General features: G+C 44.6%; 1 protein-coding gene across 6 annotated transcripts; it reads left to right on the forward strand.

Annotated features, from left to right (window-relative positions):
• Nucleotides 1-235: 235 nt before the first annotated feature.
• On the forward strand, nucleotides 236-25,639 carry tle3a (TLE family member 3, transcriptional corepressor a). 6 transcript variants are annotated; one of them, XM_039615334.1, is made up of 22 exons: nucleotides 6,124-6,237; nucleotides 7,090-7,341; nucleotides 7,945-8,130; nucleotides 8,721-8,821; nucleotides 9,047-9,110; nucleotides 10,441-10,485; nucleotides 14,685-14,747; nucleotides 14,980-15,084; nucleotides 18,513-18,717; nucleotides 19,121-19,128; nucleotides 20,653-20,775; nucleotides 20,973-21,023; nucleotides 21,106-21,258; nucleotides 21,726-21,858; nucleotides 21,970-22,145; nucleotides 22,273-22,346; nucleotides 22,435-22,684; nucleotides 22,925-23,172; nucleotides 23,268-23,415; nucleotides 23,510-23,660; nucleotides 23,865-23,941; nucleotides 24,243-25,639. In XM_039615334.1, exons 3-22 carry the CDS (start codon nucleotides 8,107-8,109, stop codon nucleotides 24,348-24,350), a joined length of 2,307 nt encoding a protein of 768 aa, XP_039471268.1. In that variant the 5' UTR covers nucleotides 6,124-6,237; nucleotides 7,090-7,341; nucleotides 7,945-8,106; the 3' UTR covers nucleotides 24,351-25,639. The 6 variants fall into 6 exon arrangements, with proteins under 6 accessions (XP_039471269.1, XP_039471268.1, XP_039471271.1 ...); XM_039615335.1 differs by lacking the exons at nucleotides 6,124-6,237; nucleotides 7,090-7,341 and adding an exon at nucleotides 236-303; XM_039615337.1 differs by lacking the exon at nucleotides 7,090-7,341.
• Nucleotides 25,640-27,682: the final 2,043 nt, after the last annotated feature.

Consider the following 27,682-nt stretch of genomic DNA (forward strand, 5'->3'; position numbering starts at 1 on the left):
TTCTGGAGAGCTTTTGTATGACATGTAAATGTGATCATTTGCCTGGTCAATTATCCTCCATCTTTACTCTGTTTGACTGGCTCTGAGCTGCATTTCAGCACTGTTTGGCTGCTGATAGAGAGATAACCTCAAGCCTTGTTAGATTCCTGACAGGCGTGGCTTGTCAGTCTGTGGTACTGAAACCTCCCTAATCAAAAAATCTCTTGGAGCGAGCCAGTGGATTCTGCAGGGGTGAGCGTCATCAAAGCCTTTCATGTTCTCTGGCTAAAGGGAGTGAGCGAAAAGAGGAGAAAGCTTTAGCAGGTACACTGTGCTCTTTGTTTACCCTTTCTCTTACCAATCTGGTGCACAGATGGCCAACAATTATTTCTCTGTGTGCGCATAGCCGCTGGCGAGCCACCAGCTTTTTTAGATTGGTGTAATCCTTTATTATTTATGATTGTCTGGGATTTTTTGGATCAAGATTGAACACAATCTGTTGAATAACTGAGAGGAGCAGAGACAGAGAGAAATGAAACGCAAACAAAGAGTGGGAACGGAGAAGTCAGGGCATCCATAATGAAGATGTGATGCTCACTGTTAGCAGAACTGCTCCTGAATCCAGCACACTTTAATCCCATTAACACTGACTAAATATACCATTTGTTTTAAGCTTGCCAGTGGTGGTGTTTATGCTAATAGCCTGCCTGCTCCAGGCGATTTCAGAAGACTTTTGGAGGGCACTGGCTAATAATTAGATTTAATAAGGAAGTCAATTTCTATCCTCATTTGAAATAAAAATAAGAGGCTTAGCCTCTCATAGGACAGGCATTAATTTGTTGATTTGGTCTCGCTTTCTCTCTCAGGGCTTCTGTCTCCATAATTCTTTAACCCTTTTTTGTCCTTGTTTAGGGGACAAGTTGGAAATAAATAGGCTGGCAGCAGTGTTCTGGAAACCACACATACCTTTTCTTAACTGGGGGGCTGGAGCCTATACCAGCTGACATTGGGAAAGAGCAGGGGTTTTCCCTGGACAAGTTTGTCAGTCCATCACAGGGGCGACACAGAGAAACAGGCAGCCATCCGCTCTCACGTCCAATTCCCAATTAGCAATTAACTAAACAGGCACATTATGGAGTTACACAGGAAGCAAGCGCAGTGATTAAGGCACAGGGAGAACATGCAAACTTCACACAGAAAGATTCAAACAGTGTGATGCATCGTTATGAGGCTCAGGCCATTTTCTTATCAACAGTATTAGCAAGACAAATTCTGCAATTCTGTAAGTCTGAGTTACCTCCAACTTTTGACAGGTGGCTGAAGGAATTAGGAAATGTGCTACACCTAGAGAAAAGTAGATACACTGTGTCAAATAAACCAGGTTTATTTCAGAAAATCTGCTCACCAGTCAGATTGGAAAAACTGGCATGAATCTTTATTGGTGTAACAGACTAACAATGTCACATTGTAATCTGAACCTTAACTCGGGTAAGTATGTAACAAAAACAAAAAGAAAAGCTCCAACTGTCCAGGATGTCTGACCCTAGAACCTTCTTGTCATGAGATGACAGTGCTAACCAGCACCCGGCAGGTGTGCTTTAGGAGCCAAAAGCATTCAGTGCTTCTTGTTATAAACTATGCAATGATATGAGGCCTGTAAAGATATGAACATTAGACAGCACGATGATAGGAACTCTGAAATAAAGTGCAAAGGCCTTAGTGATTTTTTTTATTTTATTTTAACTACATTTTTTCTTTCTTTTTTGCCACCGCTGACTGTGATATAGGCTGTATAGGTGCTACTGTTCTGACCTGTCCCGCACAGCATAGCTCATCATGCCGGTCGACTGCTGGGAGCTGCTCTGCTGGACTCGTGAGCAGGGGTTCCAGCTGGAGGAGCGCTCTGATCTGCTGTCAGACAGCAGCCTTACTCTCCTCTATCCTGATAACTTCCTCAGCTCTCTATTATTCTTCTAGACCCAGTTGAGCTGTTTTTTTTTTTCTTTCTCTCTCTCTCCCTATCCCTGCACTCTGTCTCCCTTTTTCAACTTAATAATGGAATCAAGCGCCCCTCCAGAGCAAGCAGCAATGCTGGCCCCTGGTGAAGGAATCATTTTCAGTGAGCATGTGTCAGTCAGCAGGTATAGGAGCACTTGTGGAGTCAATTTGGCATGGAGGAGTAGAGCTATAATACTGTGTGCCAGAGAATATGAAAAGCTCCTCAGTGAGGCAGAAGTGGTGAAATGCAGTATATTATGACAGAAGCTTGCGGTCTCATAAGAAGATTTCTGAGATACTACACAGCTCATATTGTCATTATGGAGCTAGTTAAAGTGGTCTGCTTACTATTCATTACCCTCGGTGATAAATTCAGCTGTGCTTCATCACATCTCTCACTGCTGAGGTGTTGCCCTTCGTACATCACTATTTTATATTAGTGAATGTAATGTTCAGACACCTCTTGCATGGCCTGTTACCTTGACAACAATTTTTTTCCCAAGACAGTCATGTGAAGTCATTCCCATGCCATGTGAATGTAATCATGACCCATAACTGAATTTAGCCCCCCACCAAAAAAAAAAATAATCTTATTAACAATTTAGAAAACTGGATTAGAGTAACAAAATCTTTGTTGTACAGCTCAAGGTCCTCTCAATCAACTGGTACAGCTTGATCCTCTGATCAGTTTAATGTTGACTTTGCCAAGTATTTACGTCTGGATCGCAGTGCACACACAGAAGCAGATTGTCAGCTGGGAATAATTCAATATGTAGACTGGCTGCCTGCAACTAGCTGTAATGTGCAGTTGGTTGTGAAAATAGAAATGATGCAGCTAAAAATGTCCCGGGCTGAGGCTCTGTTGAACAAGCACTCGCTTCAGTCATTCTGATTCTTGATTATACTGAGTCAAGAGTAGGAGTGGAGAAAAAAAGTTTAGAAAGGCTACTGTCTGCAAACATCACCTCTTTGAGAATAGGCTGCTGTATTTAAGTGGATAAGAATATAGCTAGCAGTCCTCCAGCTCAGCACTATGTTGTGGACATAACAACAACACAACAACAGCACTGCATACATGAGGCTGTGAGAGGATTTAGCTTTCAACCATGAGTGCAGGTTCAACACTGAAGCATTTGGAACACAGACTTCCGAAGCTTTCCTCTGCTTTAGCTCAGGTCCCAAGCACACCCAGTGAACGATCAGTGTCCTCTACTTAAGCAACATATGACACAACTTTAATTGAAAACAAGTGAGTCATGGTTGCAACTGAGATGAATAGATTAACAAACATCAATAAATTCTGAAGACAGATTTACTGTTACCCTCAGGCTGTTTTTTAAGTGCACTGTGGCTCTCTGGGTGTGAACAATGTCCCATCAATTCACTCAACTACTTTTCTGACAGTCTGACAAAGCCAAATGAAAACACATTGCTGTGGTTTGGTTTCACGTACTTATTTTTGGGCTATATTTAATATGCAGGATGTTAGCAGTTTAAAACATTAAGGTGTTGTCTAGAAACAAAAATGTTTAATTTGCATAGAGTGAATGTGAAAGAAGTCACTCTAAAATTCAAGGATCCTGTTATCACGTAATAATCTTGGCGGATAAGCTGCATACATATCGTTTAATAATGATAATCATTTGCTCTACACTGTCTAATTTTAGTGTGTTAATAACGTGTGAATTTTAAAGAGATGTTTATTAAGTCGTGTTAAGGAGGGAAAAAAACTCCAACAGTAAAATATGTTTGGCAATTTCTTTTCAGTTGTCTGCTCTAACAGGAAATTAGTGTGAAGCTGATCCTCCTGGAAAAGAGCAACGGCCTTGATGCTATAAGGGGATTTGTTATATTGACCTATCTTTGCAGAATAAAAGAAAGGCTAGGAGACAGATTTATATTTCCCCCATCACTGAAAAACTTACTTCATTTGTATCCAGATTTGAAAACCCAATAGAAATGAAAGTATGCTTTTAAAGAAAAATGTGTTCAGTGCACAGATGTTTCAAACTACAAGTGGGTCCGCATTTGCTCAGAGAGCTGATTTTTTTAAACTGCTGGTTGTGTGTGCATTGTTGTTGCTTTGTGTGCTTATCATTGAGAGTTGTTGATTGCAGGGAATATTAATTTCGGAGTATCGCTTGGTTATGTCGCACCCCTCCCGAGCCGAGGGCTATGTACAGCACCAGATTCCTGCCAAAAGCCTCTTTTTGTTTTGAGACACATTTCATGTCTGCATTTTTCTCCTTTGATAAGACTTTCATCCTGTTTTCATTGATTACTGTCTGATGAGTCATCCTGATAATACAGTGCAGGCAATTCATCTCTCCACCACACACTGTAGGCTCTTTGTTGCATGGAATGCGTGTGTGCGTGTTTTTGTGAATTTCTACCTCCTGCCTGTGAATGACGTGGTTGCGATACATAGCGCGTGCGTGTGTTTGTTTGTGAACGTGCGGTATGTACATCTGCGTATCTCCATACAAACAACATGCCAGTTCCCTGAAGTGTAAGTCACTGCAACAAACCCCCAGCGTTTGCAGTATCAGGACCCTCATTTTCTGCTCCGTGAACAGGAAAGCGAGCTTCCACAGAGAGAAAAATGGCCAAGTCGCTTATTAACTGCAAGTCGCATTAATGAGCCAAGACTGTGTAATCTACAAATACATCCAATATAGGTTTATGATAAATAGTTCCACCGTATTGTCGATCTTTGCCTCGTTCTCTGGCTGCAAAAGGCGTGATTTCAACCTCTGTGCTCAACCACATTTTCCACACAAAAATCCAAGCAGAGTGTGACAGGCATAGCTACCTTTGAACAATATGACCCCAAGGAAATTGTTCTGTGGAAGAAGCAAAATATTTGCTCACTGGCTGTATCTGAGCTATGTGGAAAGTGAGTCGCTAGTAAGTTCAAAGTGGCTGGAGTGAGGACAATCCCCGCTCTGTCAAGAATTAGAGCCACCTCTGCAAATAGGCCCGTGTGTAATGCCTCAGGGTGGGAGTTTCACCGAGGCTGAGGTTTCCATGTAAATAAACAGTGTGGGGGTCTCGGTGGGTGGAGAGCCCCCACCACCACCACCCTTCTCCCTGGGGTTTGGGCCCAGCCTTTTGTTGCCTTTAATCCAAGCACTCTCTATTGAAAAGCATGAGGGGGTGCCTGGCTGAGATTAGCCCGCCAGCTCTTGTGAGTGCTTGAGTTTCTCACAGACTGCCCCCATACTTTTGGAAATAACACAGTTATCCCACATCCTCAAGGAGGCTGACAAGAATGACAAGTAAGACGACTGCTGGGCAATCTCAGACCTTAAGGTGACATAATGACCTCAGCTTTCCCCAAAGTGAAGCATGGCTGGTTGTATTTAAGTCACTTACTGCAAGGCTTTATCAGACTTGTTATAACCATAATTTAACTCCCCACCATTATACACAATTACATCTTGAATATGTGTGAAGATTTCACAACCATCTGTTGCTAATTTAGCATCTTTGAATGCATGTAGCACTTTAGAAAGATCAGAGATAATGTGATTTTCATTTGCATCTGTATGGATGTGGTGTTGCCTCTTTTGTTTCACAACCAAGAAACACACACAGTTAGTAGCTACTTGTGTATCCATCATATGCACAAGCAGTCAAGTGTCACATTTCTGCCTTGTGAAGGCAAAACACATATCTATACAACAAAACTTTAATATCATGTCTAATGTTAGAACAAGTGGATTGGCCTCTGTGATAAAGGTAAACAAGAGCCTTTTGTCTGCTAGTTACATAGGCCCATATGTAAAGGAAAACTACAGGTTGTAATGTTACAACTGTTTGCATGCTTCCTTTCTTCCTTTGTTTAATGTAGGCTCTCATTACCACGTGGTGGTAACAGATTGTTTGAACTGGAGAGAAAAGCCATTCGAAGCTAATTAAGCAGCCATTCCAGGCTCTATTCACAGGCAGAGGACCGAGGAGCACAGGCATTTGTCAGCGCTTGACCCCGCGTGGTATTGATTGACAACGCTGCCGCGTGAATGACAGGCTCGGCGCCGGCGGGCCAATGGGAAGCCGGCGAGTAAGTGCGCCGCGCGGCCATTGGACGAGAGGCCTTAAAGCCGCAGAGGAGTCCCACGTGGGGGCAGAGCCGAACCTTCAAAACAAGGCGCAGAGGCAGCGCTCAGACATGGCTGATGTTCATATCACACAAAGGCAATCATCTCCTCTTCCCCCGCTGAGCAACTATCACCCAAATGCTGATAGGTAGACGAGCGGGTATGTTGTTCAAGAATCTCGAAACACTTACGAGAAATTATATCGAGACGCTCCCGTGGCTTCAATTTTGGTGGGTGTCGTCGATCGATTGGTCATTATATTGTGCCCTTCACGCTGTGCGTGTAGGAAGAGGTGGCGATAGTGGTGGTGGCGAGAGGGAGGGGTGGGGGGTTAAACCCGGATATTTCTGGTTTTGCCCGCTACTTTGTATATTTCGTGTTAGCATTTCTTCGTATTTTGTAACCACGTTTTACAAGAAGCACTCCCCTCATCCGTTTTTCTGAGTGTGGGGATAAAAATTCACCGTACACCCCTCACCCCTCCTCCCCCAGTCCCGCTGGTGGTCTTACCCCCTCAAAAAAAAAATTCATCATCTTATTTCGGAGGCGCGCACACACACTGAGGGGGAAAAAAGGAAAACACCCTAATGAAGCGCGGATGTGGAATTTGTGCTGTCTCTGTCAAATTTGGATATCATCGTCGGCACATCAATGCCTGCTGTTGTTGCTGTTGTACACGGTGGGACGGACGGATGATGCCTTGTGGATCCGCGAGATGATGTCATGTACCGTTGCACCCCACGTGGGGGCCGTCGCTCTCCGATAGGCAGATGTGGCCGTATTCCTTCCGAGTAATGCGATTGGACAGATAGGCGCTTTCACGGCAGTTCAGCCCTGCTGCCTGTGTGTGGCAACCGGGGTAAGCTGGACAACTGGGGGAAACGCGAGATTGTGGAGAGTACCATGTTACGCTTTTAAAGAATCTCCAACCTCTTCGAGTCGGAAGACAGATTTTGGAAGCATATTTATTTATTTTTTTCTTCTTCTTCTTCTTCTTTGTGGGATTAACCAGCCGCAGAAGGCGCACATTCCTCGGAGGTTCGCGGTTGAAGAATAAAGTATAGTTTAATCGAGCCCGACCGCACTAAAAAATTTTCTCCCAGCCTGGCTGGGTGCGTTCTGGAGAGAGCGAGGGAGAGAGGATGCTTGACGAAAACTGCGTCCACCAGGCTTACATTAGGAGGGATTAAACGCATGAATTATAGCCTGCTCAGTATTTTCTTCGGGAGCAGAAGTCGGACGGACGCTTCGGACACACGCACGGGTACGTATTTACAAGAGCTGTTGATTTCTTTCTTAGTTTTTTTTTTTTTCTTCTAATTTTTGGGCGTACGCTCAACCCCGCTTCCACGACTCCGAGCGGGAGTCACACAGTAGGTGGAAGCCAGCGGCTGTCGCTTGTGGCCTGCCTGTAGACGTCCTACAGACCGGGGGAGGGGACGGTGGTGGTCATTTCACAAACAGCAGTCAGTTTCCTTTCTTTCTTTCTTTCTTTCTTTCTTTCTTTCTTTTTTCTCTTATTATTATTATTTTTTATTAAAGAACGAAACTGATCTGAGCATTAAAATTGCACGGCGGATAAGTGGCTTCTCCAGCCCCGTCTACGTGTTGGCATCAGGTTAAACTGCACGTTGAGATTTGTTAGGATATCGAGTCTGACCACTGACCGAATAAGGTCATCAAGAAGACAGAAGCGCTCGACTGTGTGCTGCTTTTCTGACTCGGCTCGAACTGCTGCGGTAACTGGGAGTAGTGTGCTGTGGTGACTACTTACTTATTGGTAAACAGTGTGAACTGTATGTCTGTGGTTTTTATTTCTATTTTATTTTTACGGTTATAGATTAAACCGCGTCATTTCTCAACACAGGATTTTCACGACCTCCCTCCCCCCCTCTCCTCATCCCCTGCCTCCCCCCTCCCTCACCCCCCTCGGCCCTGTCTGCTGAGACTGGTGTGGCTGTGAGCAAATTTCACCCGTTTTGCCAAAGGACCTGTACACTGGAGGGATAAACAAAGGATACATTTCAAGATGTATCCACAAGGCCGACATCCGGTAAGACTCGCTTCACCTATACTTAGAAAAGATTGCATATTTATTACAAAACACTGGTGCTGGTGTATGGTTCCTGCCTGTGCCGCGTCCTCCCCCACGTTCTCCTGAAACATGCCCTGCAAAGCGTTTTCCGCTCTTAATGCAGGTCATCAGATTTCTGTATGGTTTTCATTACAGTGCATTTATGCTTCATCGGAATATGCAGTCAGTACTAAATGGATGCAGATTGTTTGTATGCCTGGAGATATTTACTCAGCCAGACACTTGCATATGACTGTGTCTGAACGTGAAGACAGGTGGTGGTAGTGGTGGTGGTAATTTGAATTTCTTTTTTGAAATTACATTTCATATTTGTTGTGAAAGCTAATGTGTTATTACCCTCTGGAGGTGTGAATCAGACCTACCTTGTGGTAATGTCTTCCCGCAGAGGAGATGTTAGCCTAAAACCCTGAGTCTAAATGTGTGAACTGTTCAGCTCTCCTTAGCAGGTCAGGGCACAATGCAGAATAAAACTTTCTCTCTGTCTCTCTGTCTCTCTTTTTTTTTTTTTACAACCTCTTTTTTTCTTTTCTTTTCTTTTCTTTTTTCAGGCTCCACATCAGCCTGGCCAGCCTGGCTTCAAATTCACCGTAGCAGAGTCTTGTGACAGGATTAAAGATGAATTTCAATTCCTGCAAGCCCAGTATCACAGGTAATGACAGTGTCAACATTTGCTCTATTGGATTTTGAGGTTAAGGCTAATATTTGACTGTTGACTTCTGTAGGAACATATATATAATGTGTTTTTTTTTTTTTTGTTTTTTTTTAAAGCAGCCCTGTTTTTATCCTGTGCACATCTCTGTTAAGTGGTTAAGTGTGACTGAGTGATTGAAGTGGCACAGACGCTTGAAAATGACACCTGGTCTCCTATTTTAAGTCTTAAGGTGGAGTATGACAAACTGGCCAATGAGAAGACAGAGATGCAGCGCCACTATGTCATGGTAAGATTGTGTTACAATTGAAAGCAATTATGGTTTCCAGATTGCACGGCTTGTTGAAGATCTAGTTGGGGTGGAGTGAGACGGGGCTATTGTGATCACCTATGTGGTTGTTAGGGCGGGCTGAGTGGCAGGTACAGGCCTGTGAAAGCCCCCCCGTGGGGGTTGATGTAGCAGGTTGTTACAGAGGAGCGCTTCCTGACAGGCGGCCGGCAGTGGGCTGCGGCTCCATTATAGCATGCCCCTGATCTCCAAGGGTCGGCTGCAGTGTTGCCCTCTGTGTGTGCTGATCTGATTATTCTCCTAGGAGACTCCACACTCAGACATATGCATGGCCATAAATTAGGTGTGAGGTGAGGGCGGAGGCCCAGAGCAGCGTGTGGGAAAATACACCACAGTAAACAAAATGGAGGACGTGGAGCACACTGCAGTCTCCTTTATACTCAGCTTCTTTGTAAACCTTAATCATTAGCTTGCTTTTTTTTTAAAGCAGCCTTTTAGAAAAACATAGGTGTGCCCCTGATGCAAAAATTAGCTCAGACATGACACACTAAGAAGGCTATCCCAGGTAAACACACCGGGAATTATTTAAACCAATGCATGCAGCCTTAAATTAAACTTTTTTTTTTTTTTTTTTTTTTTTTGCTCACAGGAAAACAGCATGTCGGCCTGACAAGCAGGAGGTTAGGTAAACATGTTGGGAAGTATCCCACAGCCAGCGCTCGGTGTCAGGTTACGCCATGGCTGTGGGGCTCTGATCTCAGACAGAATGGCTCTCTTGTTTGAGAGTAATTTTCGAAGAAGCTAATGGACTGAATAATGCATTGGCCTCATCAAATAGACGCTGACTGGAAAGCCATTTCTGCTCCGGCTGCCACTTGTGGGCTCGGCGGATTACATTTCAGCCAGACAGACTGACCTGGCTGGAAATAAGAGTGTTGAGCAATCGCGTTACTCTAAGTAAACAAACATCACAGGGATCTGAGGGCTTAAGCTGATCAATAACTCTAACCCTCTCTTTTCTGCCCACACTGCAAACAGCGAAGCATTGATTTATTGGCTATTCACTCTGAGCTGCTCAAAGAAATCCTTTTGTTATCTGATCTTATAACGTATCTCCTTTTCCTGTAAAAACACTTTTTATATAGGCTTTATAGCGTTCAAACCCTGACCGTGATGTAATCAGCGCAGCGATAATTACATTGAGGTTACGCCGGTCTCATGAGTGTAGAGCTCAAAAACACTCGCCTGTTGTTACACGTAATAAATATCATCAGATCTTGTAACTGCGCTGACGTCACTAACCACAATTATATCCCTGCTTTCGTTTCAGTATTACGAGATGTCCTACGGGCTGAATATAGAGATGCACAAGCAGGTACGTATCTCACAGTGCTGCTCATATTTTTCAGCTCATTGGTTTTCCACGGTGTCAGGGGATGTCAGATCCAGGCGGAGCCACTTACAGGCTGTGAGCTGAACTGAGCATCAGTAATGGTCTGAAAACAGGCAGATCCACTGCACACAAACAACAACACAACCCCAAACTTGTGCCACAGCTTGTACAAGTGCTGTGAGCCGTTATTGGAAATTTGCATATGGTGTGCATCCGGGATTTGACTCAGCTTTCTGATAAGATTAAAGGTAGACTTTGGCAGGCTTAGCCTTTTGACTTAATGATTAAAAAGAGAGGCCCTCTGATAGGTCAGTATTTCTTTTTTCAGGATGAAGTAATTACACCAGCAGAGCAAAAGTCCTTTAGTCACTTCATTGTGGTCTTATCTTTATCAGAAGATCCTATCTTGTATGTCTCCGCAGATAAACCGCACTGAAGTGATAAAGATTGTGTGAATGAGTGACATTTCATTGTATGCTGTTCTTAAAGCACTGATGCCCATGTCCCCCCCCGCTTCCCGCGCCCCCCTGCAACTGCCTGGCTTGGTTATAATGACAGCGTTGGCGGCATGGTGGGTTGGCGTGTTAGGGCGATCCATCAGTGTCTGTGCTGTGTGTCACACTTCCACATGTCTGTCAGGGCTCAGGCCCTTCTGATAGCTTCTGTCAGGCACTTATCGCCAACCAGAGGAGAGAGGTGGGGGGGATGGGATCAGGAGACAAGTTGGAGAATAGAGCTGGAGGCGGGGCAACAGCCCAGCTCTGTGTAAACAGGTTAATCGACTGATCCATTTTAGCGCCTGACTTTTATCAGGAACCTCAACAGAGCTGATGGAAGCGCTTGAATAATTCATCAGTGGGGCCCTAACCTGCTGAACGGCGTGTTTGTGAGCAAACAGTGTGGGCCCCGTCCATGCAGCTCCCCCAGCTTACAGCTCAGGCAGGGGAGGAGGAGAAGATGGGGAGCGGTTAACAGGCAGGGTTGGGATGGATTATTGGATGCACACAGGCATATTATTTTCCTGCCAGGAGATTTATTCCATGGTGAGGAAATTCATTCCTCTAACTGTGCCTTTTTCATTACTGTGCAGGGACATAATTCACATTTCAGAATGCGTACACGGGCAAAGCTAAGACTGACGTGGTGGTGTTATCTGATCCCTCTCTATCAGCCATGTCAGTATGTCGATGCAAACTGCTAATTTCTGCTGCATGATGTCAGCTGGTAATTATCTTCATATGGTGCTTGTTTTCCAAGAGCTGCATGGGGTTTGGGGCTTGTGTGATGCTAAGATTCAATCAGATTAGGTCGTTACCTACGGCCATAACGCAGCCATGTCTGCAGGAATCATTTGCTAAGTAGCAAAGTATCTGCCATGGCGAGCGCCAAAGCAAACTTGGTCAGCCAACAGGCTGTCTGCAGTCTTCATACAAAAGAGGCGTGCAGTGAAAAGTGGTTGGAGGAACTGTGGCTCTCCAAGCCATCAGTACTTCCATATCCCCAATCTGTCATGTGGGACTGGACTGCAGTGTAATAATTTCAGGGTGTGAACTGTTGGGTGTCAGTTTCACTTACATAAGCAGAAAAGTTACTTGACTGTACTTTAAGATGTGGCGTAACAACGACGGTTATGTTCTTATGCTGTTTTTGTTGGAATAAGTTTGTTTTTTAGGTTGTGTCATGCTTTGTTTAGAAAAAACCACAGCTCGACTGCTGCAGCTGACAAGACTAATCACAGTAATGACTCACGTATTCATTTATGCAGGTTTTCAGCATTTTTCAAATCAATACCAATAACTTTAAATGCCAATTAGAAACTAATTCTGGACTCGCTACACTTCTTTATCAAAGACTGGTTTAGTGGAAGCATCATTTTTTGGCTTAAACAAACTCTGTTTTTCTTCTCACTCTGAAAACCTGACATGAGGCGACGCTGTCAAAATTGCTGAGCCTCTAAATGTGACTAGTCAAGTATTGTTTATAGATGGATCATGTGACCAGAGCCACCACTTGTTTTCCCTCTACATTTAATACTCATCAGTGTCTCGAGTCCATTTTCCCATTGCTGATAGCAACAGGCGAATACCTCTCTGCACACCATTGACAAGCCAGCCCGAGAGTGCTCTTAAAGTGGTGCTACACAGGTCCGAGTACCTGTAATTGTGTAGCGGCAGTGCAAAGCCGGCCTCTCAAGGGCCAAGCTGTCATCTGCTTAAAGTGACAACAGCCCAATTTTTATCTGCCGGCAGGGGGGGAAAAAAAAGAAATCCTCCCAGCTCTGCACCGTATCTATTTTGACAGCAGTGGCGAGTTGAGTTGTTGCCTTTTCCGTGTATTTGCATGTTGTGTTGTGAGAGTGTAGAGACTGCCAGTTGTTTAGGGCAGAGTGGATCAGCCACCTCCTGACCTCTCCCAGCCAGCTGTCACCATGACACTAAGCTACAGAGGAATGGGCCGTGCGCTCAAGGCCTTTCTGCAAATCCTGTCAAATGTTCGACTGCTATTTACATGGCTTATCTGAACAAACATGGATTATACGGGTCCTGTCGCTTTTCGACCATTTCTGTGGGGCTCCTTCAGCTCTTTCTAGAACACTTACTACGTTGCATTAATACCAGCACTCGTAAAAGATTTATCTTTATTACCTGTAGGTCACATTTATTGTGTGCCAAAGGGGACCGCGGTTCAGTCTCTTTCTTTTTTTTTTTTTCCCTTCTTTTTTTTTGTCTGCGGGCAATAATCAAGTTATAGTCAGTGTTATCTTTTGGACTATTGTACTTCCTGTGACACATGCTGCCATATATTTGTTTGGCATTATTGCATCTGATCCGCGGCTTCATCTGATATTGCATCTTCAGCTTGTTGTTGTTTGTCCTGCTGGCTTGACTGGCTAAGTGGCTATCCATGTTGCAGCTTGGGTCAGCAGGTCTCGTTCTGTTGGACATTACTCTCCAATCTCTCTGGCTCTGCTTAGAGGTAATATGTCTGGCTGCCAAAACTGCCTGGCATTTCTGCCATGTGTAATAAATAAGCTAGCGGTCTGCAAAGTACATTGTGTGTGCTGCTGCTCCAAATGAAAAATCAGAGAAAATCCCTGTGATGTGTTTGTGTTCTGCAGTGGCCCTGGGTTGAACTGCAGCTCATAAATTCCAAAGATGATGTAGCTTTGGCACTGTTATTTTTCTGCTCCCAGTGCAGAGCTTGAACCTGAAAGTCTCATCTCCTTTCCCTGGAAGGAGAAAGAGAGGCAGAGCAGGCCGTCTGTGCAGTGTTTTTACAGGAGACTGGTGGGGGGCGTGGATCATAGCGCCCCCCCCGATCTTCCCCCGCACACCTCCTCCCACTGCTCTTTTTATCCACCATTCATTTGGTACGTTCATGTGATCGACAGGCTGAAAATTCAATTTAATGACCTGCCTCCAAGCACGTAATATGATTTTAAAGCCTGTTACGGTCAAGCAGAGGTGCCATTTGCATAATGATCCCAGCAAGATAGGGCTGCAGCCGTTGCCATGGCAGTTGGTAGACAAGCAGAAGAATGGAGGCAGGGCGTCGTGGATGTTGGGAGGCTATGAGGGTGGTGGGCTGGGCGCTTGATTGCAGTGAGAAACGGTTTGAGCTTTATTCCTGAAAAGCTGTAGCTTTAGCAAACGCCACTTACGACACAGGCTGCTTGCTTAATGGATTCATAGATTTAAGGTGTCTCCCCTACAATGTTATTATGGTGTCTTTGCATGCTCTGCAGTCGTAATTGTTAATGTAAATTCCCCACACCGTTACATGTAAGTAAACAATGCGCTGTAGTTAGTAGGCCTTCCTTCCTGGGGTGTGGTTGTGTGGTTTAACTCTGAGGTTAACTGCAGGACAGCGCATTCGCAGATGAGGGGAAGAAGGGCAGAGTGAGAGAGGATCCTCTCAACACAGCAGCACTCTGCCTGCTCATATCCGTTTAGCATGGAGTGCACTCTTAGCACAGCTGTGCTCCATCCCCCTGGGCTCTCCTAATGTTTTAAATATTTCAAATGTCAATATCACGCTGTTTAGAGGATGTTGAGTCAAGCAGTTCTGATTGCCGCAGTAATTGACTTAATCGGTGTAAACATTAAAGGCGGGGTTATATGAAGTCACTGTCTCTTTCATACTTTACCGTCTCATTTTGCTCCCCTTTCTTTGTTTTCCAGACGGAGATTGCCAAACGGCTCAACGCAATTTTAGCTCAAATTATGCCTTTCCTGTCACAAGAGGTGAGTTTTGAGCCCGGTTTCCAAATGGTGTCACAGTTTACTACTAAAGCAACGCCACTTATTGTTGCCTGTACCCTTAAGATAATACTCCTTGCATTTGGGAATAATTGTGGTTAAGAGCATTTTATCTCACCTTTATAATTCTAGTGTTGCTTTTGAAAAAACTGTGAAATTCATAGATGAGCAAGCGTGGATGTGTGATAAATAATCTTTTGCAAATGTCTGTCCACAGCACCAACAGCAGGTTGCTCAGGCAGTAGAGAGGGCTAAGCAGGTGACTATGACTGAGCTGAATGCCATCATCGGGGTACGTGGACTTCCCAATCTGCCTCTCACCGTGTGTATACCCCCTTTTTATCCTTTATTTGACCTTGGGTAGGGGCAAACCTTCACATCAAATTCATGTACCGAGTAGTCTGAACTGTTGAGTGAACACATTGTAATACACCACTTGCTAAACTTTTAGTGCACATTTGCCTCTCTTTAAATCAAATGTGTCATCACTGTTTTTTTTTTCCATTTCATGACTTATTTTTCACCATTAAATTCGCTATAACATTGGCAACTACACCCCAAAAACGAACCAAAAAAAGACTCATGCGTTGCTTTAGCTTTGGCCTCGGTGGCATCTTCAATGCCTTGTTGTGTGTTGATAAATGCGAGCCTGAGAGCTCTCGAGATCCCCCTTCGCAGCTCGTATTGCTTTAATTGGCTAAGGTTTTAATGAGGAGCCTCATCTCTCACAGTTGACCTGGATTGCTGTGGGAATTAAAAGGCTGAGGGTGAACTAAACACAGCCAGCACTGCAAGCTAACTGAGACAGCACAGACAGTCATCAGCCATCACGGCTCCGCTGCACAGTTCTTTTCACGCCACGGCAGCGAGCGGTAATCCGCTGCGTCCATCGCGGCTTCCAAACGCCATCTGCTCCTCATTGATCAGCTGTGCTGACCTGGGCCTGCTACAATGAAAGCGATTGGTTTCACCTGCGATAGAAAGCTCAAACTCTCTCTGATCTTGTGACTACTGTAGACTCTCCGGCATGCACAGAAGACTAGCCTAAAGGCTCACTTGATGACTGGAAGCACATATTGGAATTCAATTAATAACCCCCTTGGTGACCTTTTGTTCCTGGATAATTGCTCCCTAGAATTTCCCTGAGTGGGTGTCTTGAGGTGATGGAAAACTGTTTGTTACTCCTCTGTTGGACTGAAACAGATGCTTTATTAGACTTTTTGGAAGAGCAGCTGCTGCAGTAATAGTAGTAGAAGTTCCTAAGAATAGGAGATTTCACTAGTGGGGTTTTTTTGGTGGTCTATATGATTTTCACATGTAGAGCACCACAGTACTAGGATGTTGTACATTTGAATTTGTATTTTTCATCATCTGACTGTGCCTTGTTGGGCTTTCAAAGGGTTAAGAAAACATTTTATGAACCAGCACAGTTTTTATGAAACAGTAAGGCTCCCACCCGGGTCACTCAGGTCGCTCACGTCAGAGGAGGAAATGTAGCCACTGTATGTTTTACGAATACCTTGCCATTAGTTATTCATTAAGGAGAAGCTCTGTAGGCATGCCAAAATCCTCATGTATTTTGTAAAGCAAGGTGAAAGAGCGTGCCAGGTAGACAGGCAGCATCCAGGAGCCAGCTGCATGTCTTATTGATGGAGCTGAGGGCCATTAATAGAATGAAACTGGGGCAGCTGCATGTGTTGAAATGAACCTGACAAGCAGCGTTTTTTGGTAGATTAGAAAATACCCACAATATCCGCATCATAAATGAGGCATTTTAAACGAGCCCACATTTCTCCCTGCGTAAAATAATACTCAATGTTTTAAAGTGTTAACAGATTAGTACAAGTTTTTCTTTTGTTTGAATGACCATTAACTGTGTTATATAGTAAGAACAGAAGCATCTGTAGCAGCTCAAGCCATGACTGCTCTGTTAACCCTGTCTAGGTCTCATTTTAAACGGCATCTACAAATATGTCTGCACTACACTCTTGTTAATGGATTTGGTGTTGTGCAAGTTGCATTGCACTTTTCCAGCCCAAGGGCAATGCCTTTCTAAAGTTAGTTTGTTAGCACACCAGAGACTACTATAATATATTTGCTCAGTTTTGTGTGTAACTTTTTTTTCTTTAGCTACACTCAGTTAGAGGAAAAAGGAGCAAAGAGTAGGTCTTTATCTTAGAATATTAAATTAGAGAAAATAGGCCAGACTCCTTTCTTTATTTATTATTGTCTTCATTTATGGCCCCTGTAATGAGGGCTGTTGCTGATCAGCCATGCTTATTACCCATCAGTGCCTCATTAAACACAATGAGCAAGGATGGCTCTCCCCTGCCAATGAACTGGCTCCTTAATTTCCCTCATGGACACAATATTATAACGCACTCGCTCTCTTAGGCTCCCGGACAGACACGGGGAGAGAGAGAGAGAGAGAGAGAGAGAGAGAGCTCCCTGTGTCTGTCTTGGGTACGTTTTGTAATTGGATTGACATCTGCCCCGTGTAACAAAGCACAAGGTTGCAAGTTAAAAAGTTAGCTATTAGTCATGCTAGTCCTCTCTACTGCTACAACAGAAAAACAAAAGAGCAATGTGGATTATATTTCTAAGGACATATTTAAACACTAAGTGTATTTTGTATTCCTGCTACAGAATTTAGAAGGAGTTCCTGCTGAGTTAATGTATTTTTAATTATGTGTTAGGCCTGCCCACCACCGTCTTCTATGCGTCGCACTACCTCCATAGTCATTACAAAGATTCTAATATTCCTGAAATGGCCATAAATGGACACTGATTGAAATCCGTCTTGTAAAAAGAGAGAGGAGTGTGCTGTAACAGCATCTGAATTATTCAGCTGGCTCGTATACGGGTAATAAATTGCTGATGTTTTTATTGGTGTCTCAGCTAAGTATTATTTAACCTTGCTTTAAACTGCTTACTTCCATGCTGAGTGCCTTTTAACTCCCATCTATTTCCCTGTGCCTTTCAAATATTGATGCTGAGTATTGGAGGGTTGACTGAGTGCCAGCATGGGACCCCTGGTCCTGGCTCCCACAGCAGCCTTCCAGACACACACTCAGAAACACACTCAAAGACTCAGAGTGCGAGGGAAGGCGTGCCAGCTTCTAGTACTCTGTGTTCCCGCAGTCTCTTAAAGTTGGGGGTGTGCAAATGATTCATGTTCCGTCAATCCAGAAATGTGAATATGAGATCAGTAAACAGACACTGGACGTGTTTGAAAAGCGGGTATTGTTTAGCCCACAGACAGATTTCCACAGAGCTTTGTATTCTGATCGCTTAAATCACAGAGGCACAGGAGTTGTTGTTGCTGCAGTAAAATATGTGCCAGTTTACCTTTAAGCATAATGATTTTCTCTTTTAAGATGTGGGTGAAGCAGACTTTTTTCTTTTTGGATAAAGTAGAATGAAAAATATTTCAGTTGTTTTCAATAATACACTGCGATTAGTGGGTTATTTCGATAACTTGAGCGCCTCTGTCTCGTGTGTTACACATGCTGAGAGCGGTCAGTCAGTTACACGTTTTACTCGCCTCAGCACAGATCTAGGGCTTATGCCACCCTGGCCTGGTATTGAAATAGCACTGAGGGGGATTGCTGTGTGTTCCTGACAGTAATAGACGTGTGAATGTGCTAATATCATCTGGGGTTTAGCCTCGTGCTTAGTTGGTGGTTTCTCCTTGCCCTTTCCCTCCAACCCATTTGTTGTCTGTCTGTCTATCTCCCTGTCACCTTACAGCAGCAGCAGCTCCAGGCACAGCACCTCTCCCATGCTGCCCATGGGCCTCCAGTCCAGCTGCCGCCTCACCCCTCGGGGCTGCAGCCCCCTGGCATCCCCCCTGTGACGGGCTCCGGATCAGGGCTGCTGGCGCTAGGAGCACTGGGGAGCCAAGCCCATCTCCCAGTAAAGGATGAAAAGAACCACCATGATCTCGAACACCGAGGTGAGAAGAAGAGCTCGGCCCCATAGCTTTGTTAGCTAGTTATTATTTGCGAGAATCGAAAAGCATATTAATTTTAGCAGTTCTGAAAGGATGTTAAACTGACATAAACCAATTTAGTGCTGAATGCTTCTCACTCTCACAATCATAGGGCCCTTAGGTGAGGAGCACATCCTGTCTGTTCACATTCTGTCTGGGTAATGAGCTGGTACATTCCCAGCCCATGACTGCATAAGCTATTCAGCAGCTCCAATACACGCCGATAAGAGGGGCCTTGTGCCCTGCAGTTGATTGTCACACATTCGGCTAGAAGCATCTGTTATGATGTGCTAACTGACTTGTTTTTCTCTTTGCTCCGCTTGGTTTCATCTTTGCCTCGGCCGCCACCGTGATGTCTGCGACACAGAGAGCACGGTAAGTTTCCCGAGCTGCACTTGTTTTGCTTTTTTGTAATTCATCACATTTTCATCTGCGTTGCAAGTGTCAAGTAGAGCTCCTCCATCACTGCATGCGTACACTGATTTCATGCAGTGTAATCTGAGTTCAATAAAATGATTAATGGGAAATGAGGTCTGGAATATAAGTCGTGTGTGTTTAATCCAGAAGGGGAAATGACTGGTATCATGCTGGAGAGATTAGAAGCCTTGTAATTTCATCACAATTAAAGAAAGGCTTGGACTTCCCCTTCTTAAAGGATTTATTTGATCCCTTCTACTGTCTCCCTTGTTTACCAGCTCTCTCTCTTTCTCCTTCTTGGCATGTGATGAATATTTATGAACACAAATGGAGTGTTGTTTTGTTTTTCTTTTCTTTTTTTTCTTCTTCTCCACCTCGTCTGGCTGGGCCTGCTAAAGCGTTATATTTGAAATGCTGCGATCTATGATGGCTTGTGATGGGCCTGTGAGATTGTGTTTCTGTAGGCCGGGCCAGCTGAATGGGTGCAGTCATGTCTGAAGAAATGGAAGTCCTGGGGCGATTAGCAGGCCTGTTTTGTTTCTGTGCTCTCGTCCCTGGTCATCTGATAGTAGAATGGTGACTTTGGTTAATGAGTCACGCTAAGCATCTCTTTAAAGGTCAGCCATTATGCAGACAGTGGCTCTTTGCCCAGACTGCTAGTCCATCAGCCATTGTTCACTTCTCTGAGTCGCCGCTGACTTAGTCCATGTTTTCGCTTTGGTCCTCAGATGAGGGACAGAGAGAATCGGGAGAACTTGGCAGTTTACAGGCAAGTGGCAAACTCCTGTGAAAGCTGCTGGACACCTGCCTGAAGCCTCCCATTCTTTTGGCGTTTAGAGTGAGCTGTCCCAGCTTGTGTGGGCAGGCTCCATGAAGAAGCACCAGTCAGTCCCACGCTGCCGTGCCCACTGGCAGGATATAGATTCTCTTTCTTTATCTGAGCTCAAAGCCTCGGCTGACATGGTGCCCAATCAATGCCCAGCACCCACAACATATAGGTTCTCTCCCCCCTCTCTCTCGCTTTACTTTCGGTTTTCTCTCCTCCCATCTCTCTCTCTCTCTCTCTCTCTCTCACGCTCAGCCTGACTGACTCCGGAGAAAAGGCCCTCTGTTCAGCTACAACACACTGCTCATGTCCCTGTGAGGCTGTTTGTTGTCCAGTTATGAGGAGGAGGGAGCCCGGCTCGGAAAACAAGCCCTCCTCCATTCAGTTCAGATAACAGCCCATTCTGTTGTGTGGCCAGGGACAGGCTTGTGTGCGAGATTGGGCTTGGCTGGTGTCAGGGTACTGTTTGGAGCTGGCCTACAGCTGCATTTTAAGAGTCCGCTGTATCCATCATTGTGTGAATAAGGCATTTTTAGTGTTTGGATTGGCACAGTGTGTTCTCTGTGAATTTGTAATGGATGAATGACTTGCTGCGCTCTCTTACAGAAGGAAGACAAAATGGTAATAAAGCGTGTTTGGTTTTTCCCCTTTTGCAGAATAACTCAATATCCCCATCAGAAAGCTTACGCACAGCCAGTGAGAAGCATCGCAGCTCCTCAGACTACAGCTTGGATTCTAAGAAGCGCAAAGTGGAGGAGAAGGACAGCATGAGTAGATATGTAAGTCCCTGAAGGAGTAGTTCAGCATGTTGGGGAAATATACTTATGAATGGTGACTTAAAAAAATTGCTTTAGGTTTGCAATTTAATTTAAAAAAGTAATGAAGTTTAGACCAGAGAACAACATCCTGGAGTCTGTGCCTTAATTTTTCCCCATCTGTATGTGTTAAGTTAAATGATTACTAATTATTGTTACAGGACAGTGACGGAGAGAAAAGCGACGACTTGGTGGTCGATGTGTCCAATGAGGTGAGCTGCACAGCAAGTAATTGTTCGTAGCACATTGACGTGACGTTGCTGTTATGTAAATATTACTGGTGTGTTTCTCCAGGATCCTGCCACTCCACGGGCAAGCCCAGCCCACTCACCACCTGAAAATGGTATTGACAAGCCCCGCCCCCCAAAGAAAGACACACCCAACAGCCCCGCGTCAGTGGCGTCATCTGGAAGCACCCCTTCCTCCAAGGCCAAGGAGCTCAGTCATGTAAGACATCAAAAGAGTTGTGGACAAACTGGGACAGAAAGGGTTTTAAATGACAATTGCCGAGAGACCAAAGGGACATGTGCAAATAGATCTAGGACGTTTTCTGCAGTGGATTAGCAATGGCTGTCTGTGCTTTAAGTGCATGACTAAACGTCAGGGATAATATTGTCCCGCATCAGGATCAGTCAGGTCTTCTCTGTTAATAGCTCAATGTATTTAACTATTCCAGGATTTTTCCCTCTGCCTCACTAAAAGATTAAAGCCAAAGCAGTAAGGGGATAAAAACGTCCCCATCTCCATTGTGACCATAATAGGTTTTAGAATAAATAGCAGTTTATGGCTCTGCAGGACTATGAGGGTTGTCAGAATTAGATTGGATTAAGTTCAGTTTGCTTTCAAATTGTCAGTCTGCACAGTGCCTGGTTTCCGGGATTGTGATTGTGCTTGCTCTCTCGTTGCCTTGACAGAATGACAAATCCTCCACGCCTGGTCTCAAATCCAACACCCCCACCCCCCGAAACGATGCCCCCACCCCTGGCACCAGCTCCACTCCTGGGCTCAGACCCATCCTGGGCAAGCCACCAGGCATGGAAGCTCTCGGTTGGTACCATTCTCTTCACTTTACAGAGACTGAGATAATCTTTTTTTTGCCATTCTTTCAGAAAACTGTTAGGCCACAAACCGATCTCCATCTCCTGTTTTTGTCTACAGCAGCCCCAGCTTTGCGCACACCTCTATCCATTGCAGGGTCCTATCCTACCCCCTTTGCTATGATGGGCCATCATGAAATGAACGGAGGCCTGACTAGCCCCGGGGTGTATGCTGGTCTGCACATCTCCCCTCAGATGAGCGCTGCAGCAGCAGCAGCCTATGGACGCACTCCCATGGTAACGGCTTTCCCTTTCCTTTTCTGTAGTTTTGGATCATCTAAAAGTCATGTGCAGGATGCAATGAGGGATTTTACTGTGATAACTGTTGAGTATGTTAGTCAAACATTCCCATATCATCTTTTAGGGGTTTGATCCTCACACCCACATGAGAGCCCCGGGCCTCCCAGCCAGCCTCACATCCATTTCTGGCGGCAAACCGTAAGTGTCTCCCCAGATATGTTGGAGGTCCATTTTTTTATAACACAGTTGATATCAAATACTGACAGGCATGTGTCTTTTCCTTCAGAGCGTACTCCTTCCATGTCAGCGCAGATGGTCAAATGCAGCCTGTGCCCTTTCCACCCGACGCCCTCATTGGCCCCGGTATTCCACGCCACGCCCGTCAGATCAACACACTGAGCCACGGCGAGGTGGTCTGTGCTGTCACCATTAGCAACCCCACACGTCATGTTTACACTGGTGGCAAAGGCTGTGTCAAAATCTGGGACATGAGCCAACCAGGCAGCAAGAGCCCCGTGTCCCAGCTGGACTGTTTGGTGAGGACCTCATCAGTTTTTCTTAATGTTTACACACATGTTATTTTGTTAACACTAGAAAAAATTAACAAGCCAAACACTTATTCACATAGTTCAGATTAGGTTTGAGGTTCAATCTTTGGTTTATTTGTTATGACAGGATGTTTTTTATTCTCCGCCCATGATTTGTTTGTTTCTAAAGCTCTCCCTAGCTCCACTGCCTTGAACATGTATTGATTTGCTTTGTCCTCTGTGCAACAGAACAGGGATAACTACATCCGCTCCTGTAAGCTACTGCCTGATGGTCGCACATTGATTGTTGGAGGCGAGGCCAGCACACTGACCATCTGGGATCTGGCCTCTCAGACACCGCGGATCAAAGCTGAGCTCACCTCCTCAGCCCCGGCGTGCTACGCCTTGGCCATCAGCCCCGATGCCAAAGTCTGCTTCTCGTGCTGCAGTGATGGAAACATTGCCGTTTGGGACCTGCATAACCAGACTCTCGTTAGGTCGGAAACAAAACTTTATTTCCAGTATGTGGGCTTGAGTCAATTTAAAAGATGATGTCAATAACTGTCTGTATGCCTTCTGATTTTGATTTTAGGCAGTTTCAAGGTCATACGGATGGTGCTAGCTGTATTGACATATCCCATGATGGCACTAAGCTGTGGACGGGTGGTCTCGATAACACTGTTCGCTCCTGGGATTTGAGAGAGGGTCGACAGCTGCAGCAGCACGACTTCACTTCACAGGTACAACCCTGCAATATGCAAGGGGCCAGACCTGGAGGCTGTTTTCCTTTCGGCCGAAGAACTGTCTGTAATTATTGTCCTGTTCGATCTCCAGATCTTTTCTTTGGGCTACTGTCCGACTGGCGAGTGGCTTGCTGTGGGAATGGAGAGCAGCAACGTGGAAGTGCTCCATCATTCAAAGCCTGACAAGTATCAGCTCCACCTGCACGAAAGCTGTGTCCTTTCCCTCAAGTTTGCCTACTGCGGTATGAACAAACACACAAAAAGAGCATCAGATAAAGCTGACCGTATTTGACTGTGAAGAGCCCTTTGCCTGTCCTTATTAGTGCCTTTTTTTTAAAATAGCATAAATGCTTGTTGTCATCTCAAGGCTACTCTTCATTTGTAGGTACTTTTCCAACCACTTGTCAGTGAAAGATGTCCTGATGGCACTTTTGTTGTCTTTGCAGGTAAATGGTTCGTAAGCACCGGTAAGGACAATCTGTTGAATGCTTGGAGGACTCCTTATGGCGCCAGCATATTCCAGGTATGCAGATCAATAGACTCTGTCTGTAGCCAGGCCAAACGTACACACAGATCTCTAAGAGGAAGGGCAAAACGACCGCTGTCTGACAGGACTATCCTATCAGTGAAAACTGAACCTGAATTATTGACCTGACAAAGACGCCTTTTTGAGGCCCGTCAGGCCAGAAGTTGATGTCAGTGCAATCTAATCTTGCCATGAAGTCAGCTAATTTTCACCACTTAACCTTAAATGTTGCTGAGTAAGTTAACTGCCTCCAAGATTAAAGTGTTTTTTTGTGTTTTGTTTGCTTTTCTTTAAACAGTCCAAGGAGTCCTCATCTGTCCTGAGCTGTGACATTTCCGCAGACGACAAGTACATCGTGACAGGCTCTGGTGACAAGAAGGCCACTGTGTATGAAGTGATCTATTAGAAGAGACTGCTTTGGATCGGAGCATGCTCATGCTCAGGAACAGTAGACACTTCCTCCATCCTCCTTCCCTCACACAGACAGCATGGATGTTGCCTGCAGCCCCAAGGTGGATGGGCAGGAAGTTTGGCAGTGCCAGACGAAAATGGATGGCGGCGCTATTGTGGCACTGGATGCTGTGTCCTTCGGCTCTGCCCTTCCTCACTCATACAACTAACACTTGTACAGCGAGTGCAGTTTCCCAAGGCACCGAGAAGAAAATAATGTCTTGCTGTTTCTCTGTTTGTTGGATATTTCTTTTTTTATTCGTCCTTTTTAATGTGGAGATAAAGTTCCATGACACAAGTAGAAGCGGCGCTTCGCTCTGGAGCTTCTCCTTGGAGGTCCTGTGAAAAGTGTACATAATGGAGTAATAAAAGGCCTTTTATAGATTTATATTTTGGTGTCCAGTTACGCTTGTGATGGTTCTTTCTTGTTCTCTCCGTGATTTTCTGTCCCCTCCGGGGATGGAAATTAGATTAGGACTTTGTAAGAGGATATTCTATTTCAGTTTTTTTCCCCCTCCTCGGGTTTTTTTTTTTTTTTTTTTTTTTTTTTTTTCTCCATGTTCCTTGTCCAAAATGACCTTTTCGGAAATCTAATTTGTATTTTTTTTCTCCCTGACAAAGGCTTTTTTTTTTTTCTTCGCTATTTGCTGTATCACAGACATTTGTCCCATGGATTTTTGCAGTCGAGAATTCTGGAAAGGCTTCTTTTTTTTTTCTGTAGGAAGGAAAAAATCATGGTTTCCAGTTATGTTTACCCTTTTGACCCTGATCAGCAGAATTTCAGCTTTGAAATGAAGACCTTTGACTGAACCCTGGCTCCTGTCTATAACATCAAAATGGATTTATATCAACTGTCGGATTGATGGGTTTTACAGAGAAGCAGCTGTGACTTGAGCTCACTCTGTTGACTCGACCACTGTATGAAAACTTTGCTCCACTCTGCAAAGTTTAGCCATCAGTCTATTCGAGATCATTATTGCCGCTTGTGTTTGCGAGCCTGTGACTGATATGCAAGACTTGGTTACTCATAAAGGACGCAGGCAAAGCCATTACCACATTCGACATTTTGGGTGTATTCTTTGCTTTCTTCAGTATTTCATAATATTCACTACAATCTTCTCATAGACGGGAATGGTCTCATCATAAACACAAGTTAGACTGTGTAGCATACATGTGGCATCATCCATAAGGACTGTACAGCTGACAGTTGTTGATAAATCAATAAACTGTTTTATATAAAATTTATCTTGACTGGATTTCTGTAGTGCCGTCGTCTCGCTGTGGTAGGTTTCCAAGGATTAGTTGGAGACTTTGGGGTAATATGGTTATTAGCTCTTTTTTTGTAAAGCGTTAAATCGAGAGTATGCCTGAAGATGAAGTTGCCAACAGAATCCGCCTTAGCGTCATGACCAAACATGCAGAAATAGCTTAAAACCCACAAATCTAAAGCTCATATTTTTTTAAAATTTAATCTCAACAGGTGTATGTGCCCAAATGTTACTATTATTTGTTTGGTTAGGCTCAGTTTAAAAAGAAAAAAAATCAGTGATGACAAGCCTCCAGAAAGTTACTGAATCCATCCAAGAAATGTTCCAGAACGCAGCCTGGCATAAAACCACGTGTCGTTTTTGCACTTTTGGTTTTTGGATTAAACAAACAAGGCATAATGTGTTAATTGGTGAGCTTTAGAGGAACTGATAAACAGATTTTGTTATTGCCAGACTGTCTAAGGCTACCCGTTTCTCCCTTTCCTCTGTGCTGAGATTGTCGCCTGTTGGTTCAAATTTACCAAACAACTCCTGGCAAGAAAGATGCCAAACCATTTGTTTAAGGAAAGAAGCTTAAAGTCACTGATTAATATTTGCTTTTACAGTGCAGCCAACAGTGGGTGTGGTAAAACACCTAAAGCACTTACTGCTGTTGAGGGCAATGCACCGACATGCTGAACGTCTCTCGGGCTTGCTTTTTCTCTTCTAAAAACTAGAAATGCAACCTCAAACTCCCCCTTGTCCTGTGTGTTGCTAGTGAGGGATCTCCCTTGCTCTAGCTTGCATCTACATTACATACAATCTTATTCACGGGCTGCTCTTGACAGTAAATGGAAGTACATCAGCAAATTGCTGTAAATGCATTCAGATAGGAGCTGACAACTGTCTCAGGAGAACCAAAGACATGATAGAAAAAACATTCTGGGTGCCGTTAGAGAGGGTTGCTATGGACCTTTGCCATTGGTTTTAACTCAGAAGATTACAGAGCTTGCATTAATATTTGAGGGATGAACTTGATGCAACTTTCAAAGTCGTATCGTGCTGTACCAACTGTGGTCACTGTCATGGCTAGTGGCTTTTTTTAGAGTTTGGATTCATGCATGGTGGCAGCTATGAAATCACATGCCCATCACAGAGTGATACAATAAGGCAGAGGTTTACGAAGTGCCACTTCAGAAATATGACGTAAACACTGCTCTCGAGTTCCCTTGAGTGGTCTTTTGGTAGTTGAATACTTTTGGGCTGGACGGGTGAATGGCCCAATCCCTCCACTCCAGAGCAACGCTCTCCTAGGACTCTGTGCTTGAAGCCGTGAGCCCTTCATATGGCTGCCTCTTCAAAGATGTTGTTGTTAGATTATAAAAGCGGGGCCGGATGCTTTCAGCATGGAGCCAGCCGCCATGCCCGGCTCTCACGGGCTCATTTGTTAAAGGCTATAGTCTTTCTTTTCCCACATTGCTGAAGTGTGTACTTCCTGTGCGCATTTGTAGCTCAAGCTTCTTGCTCAAGTACAGTTTTCTTCCTCACTTAATCAAACAGTGGAATATCTGCAGATGAAAGGTTGTACCTCTGAGTGCCTATTGCTGGACATTGAAGGGGTCATTGTCTCGCCTTCCGCTGATCTACCTCTCAATGGAAGGCTTTCAAGCAGGTTCTCATGCAAAAGCCCATGGTGCTCTGTTCTATAGAGATTGACAGACCACGTGACTTTCGCGCATTGCATGCCGGGAGGTGAAGGCAGGACATTTAAATTACCGCATCAAATGCAAGCATTTGCAGCACCGCAAAACGTTTTTTCTCACGTTCCAATACCGTCTTGCTTTTTCTTTTCTCACCAAAAAATAATGTACAAAACGAAGGAGAACAATGCCGGTCCGCACAAAGACAGACTCGAGGAAAAGGCAAAGAAAAGGTACTTGGAAAAATCAAAGGAGTGAAAGGGTTAGACCCTTACGAGCACACAGACTGGACAAAAGACATCAGCGTGCTGCCCAACTTTAACCACGCTCAGATTTATAAT

The sequence above is a fragment of the Oreochromis aureus genome, linkage group 7 (assembly GCF_013358895.1).
Source record: "Oreochromis aureus strain Israel breed Guangdong linkage group 7, ZZ_aureus, whole genome shotgun sequence".
NCBI classification, from domain to species: domain Eukaryota; kingdom Metazoa; phylum Chordata; class Actinopteri; order Cichliformes; family Cichlidae; genus Oreochromis; species Oreochromis aureus.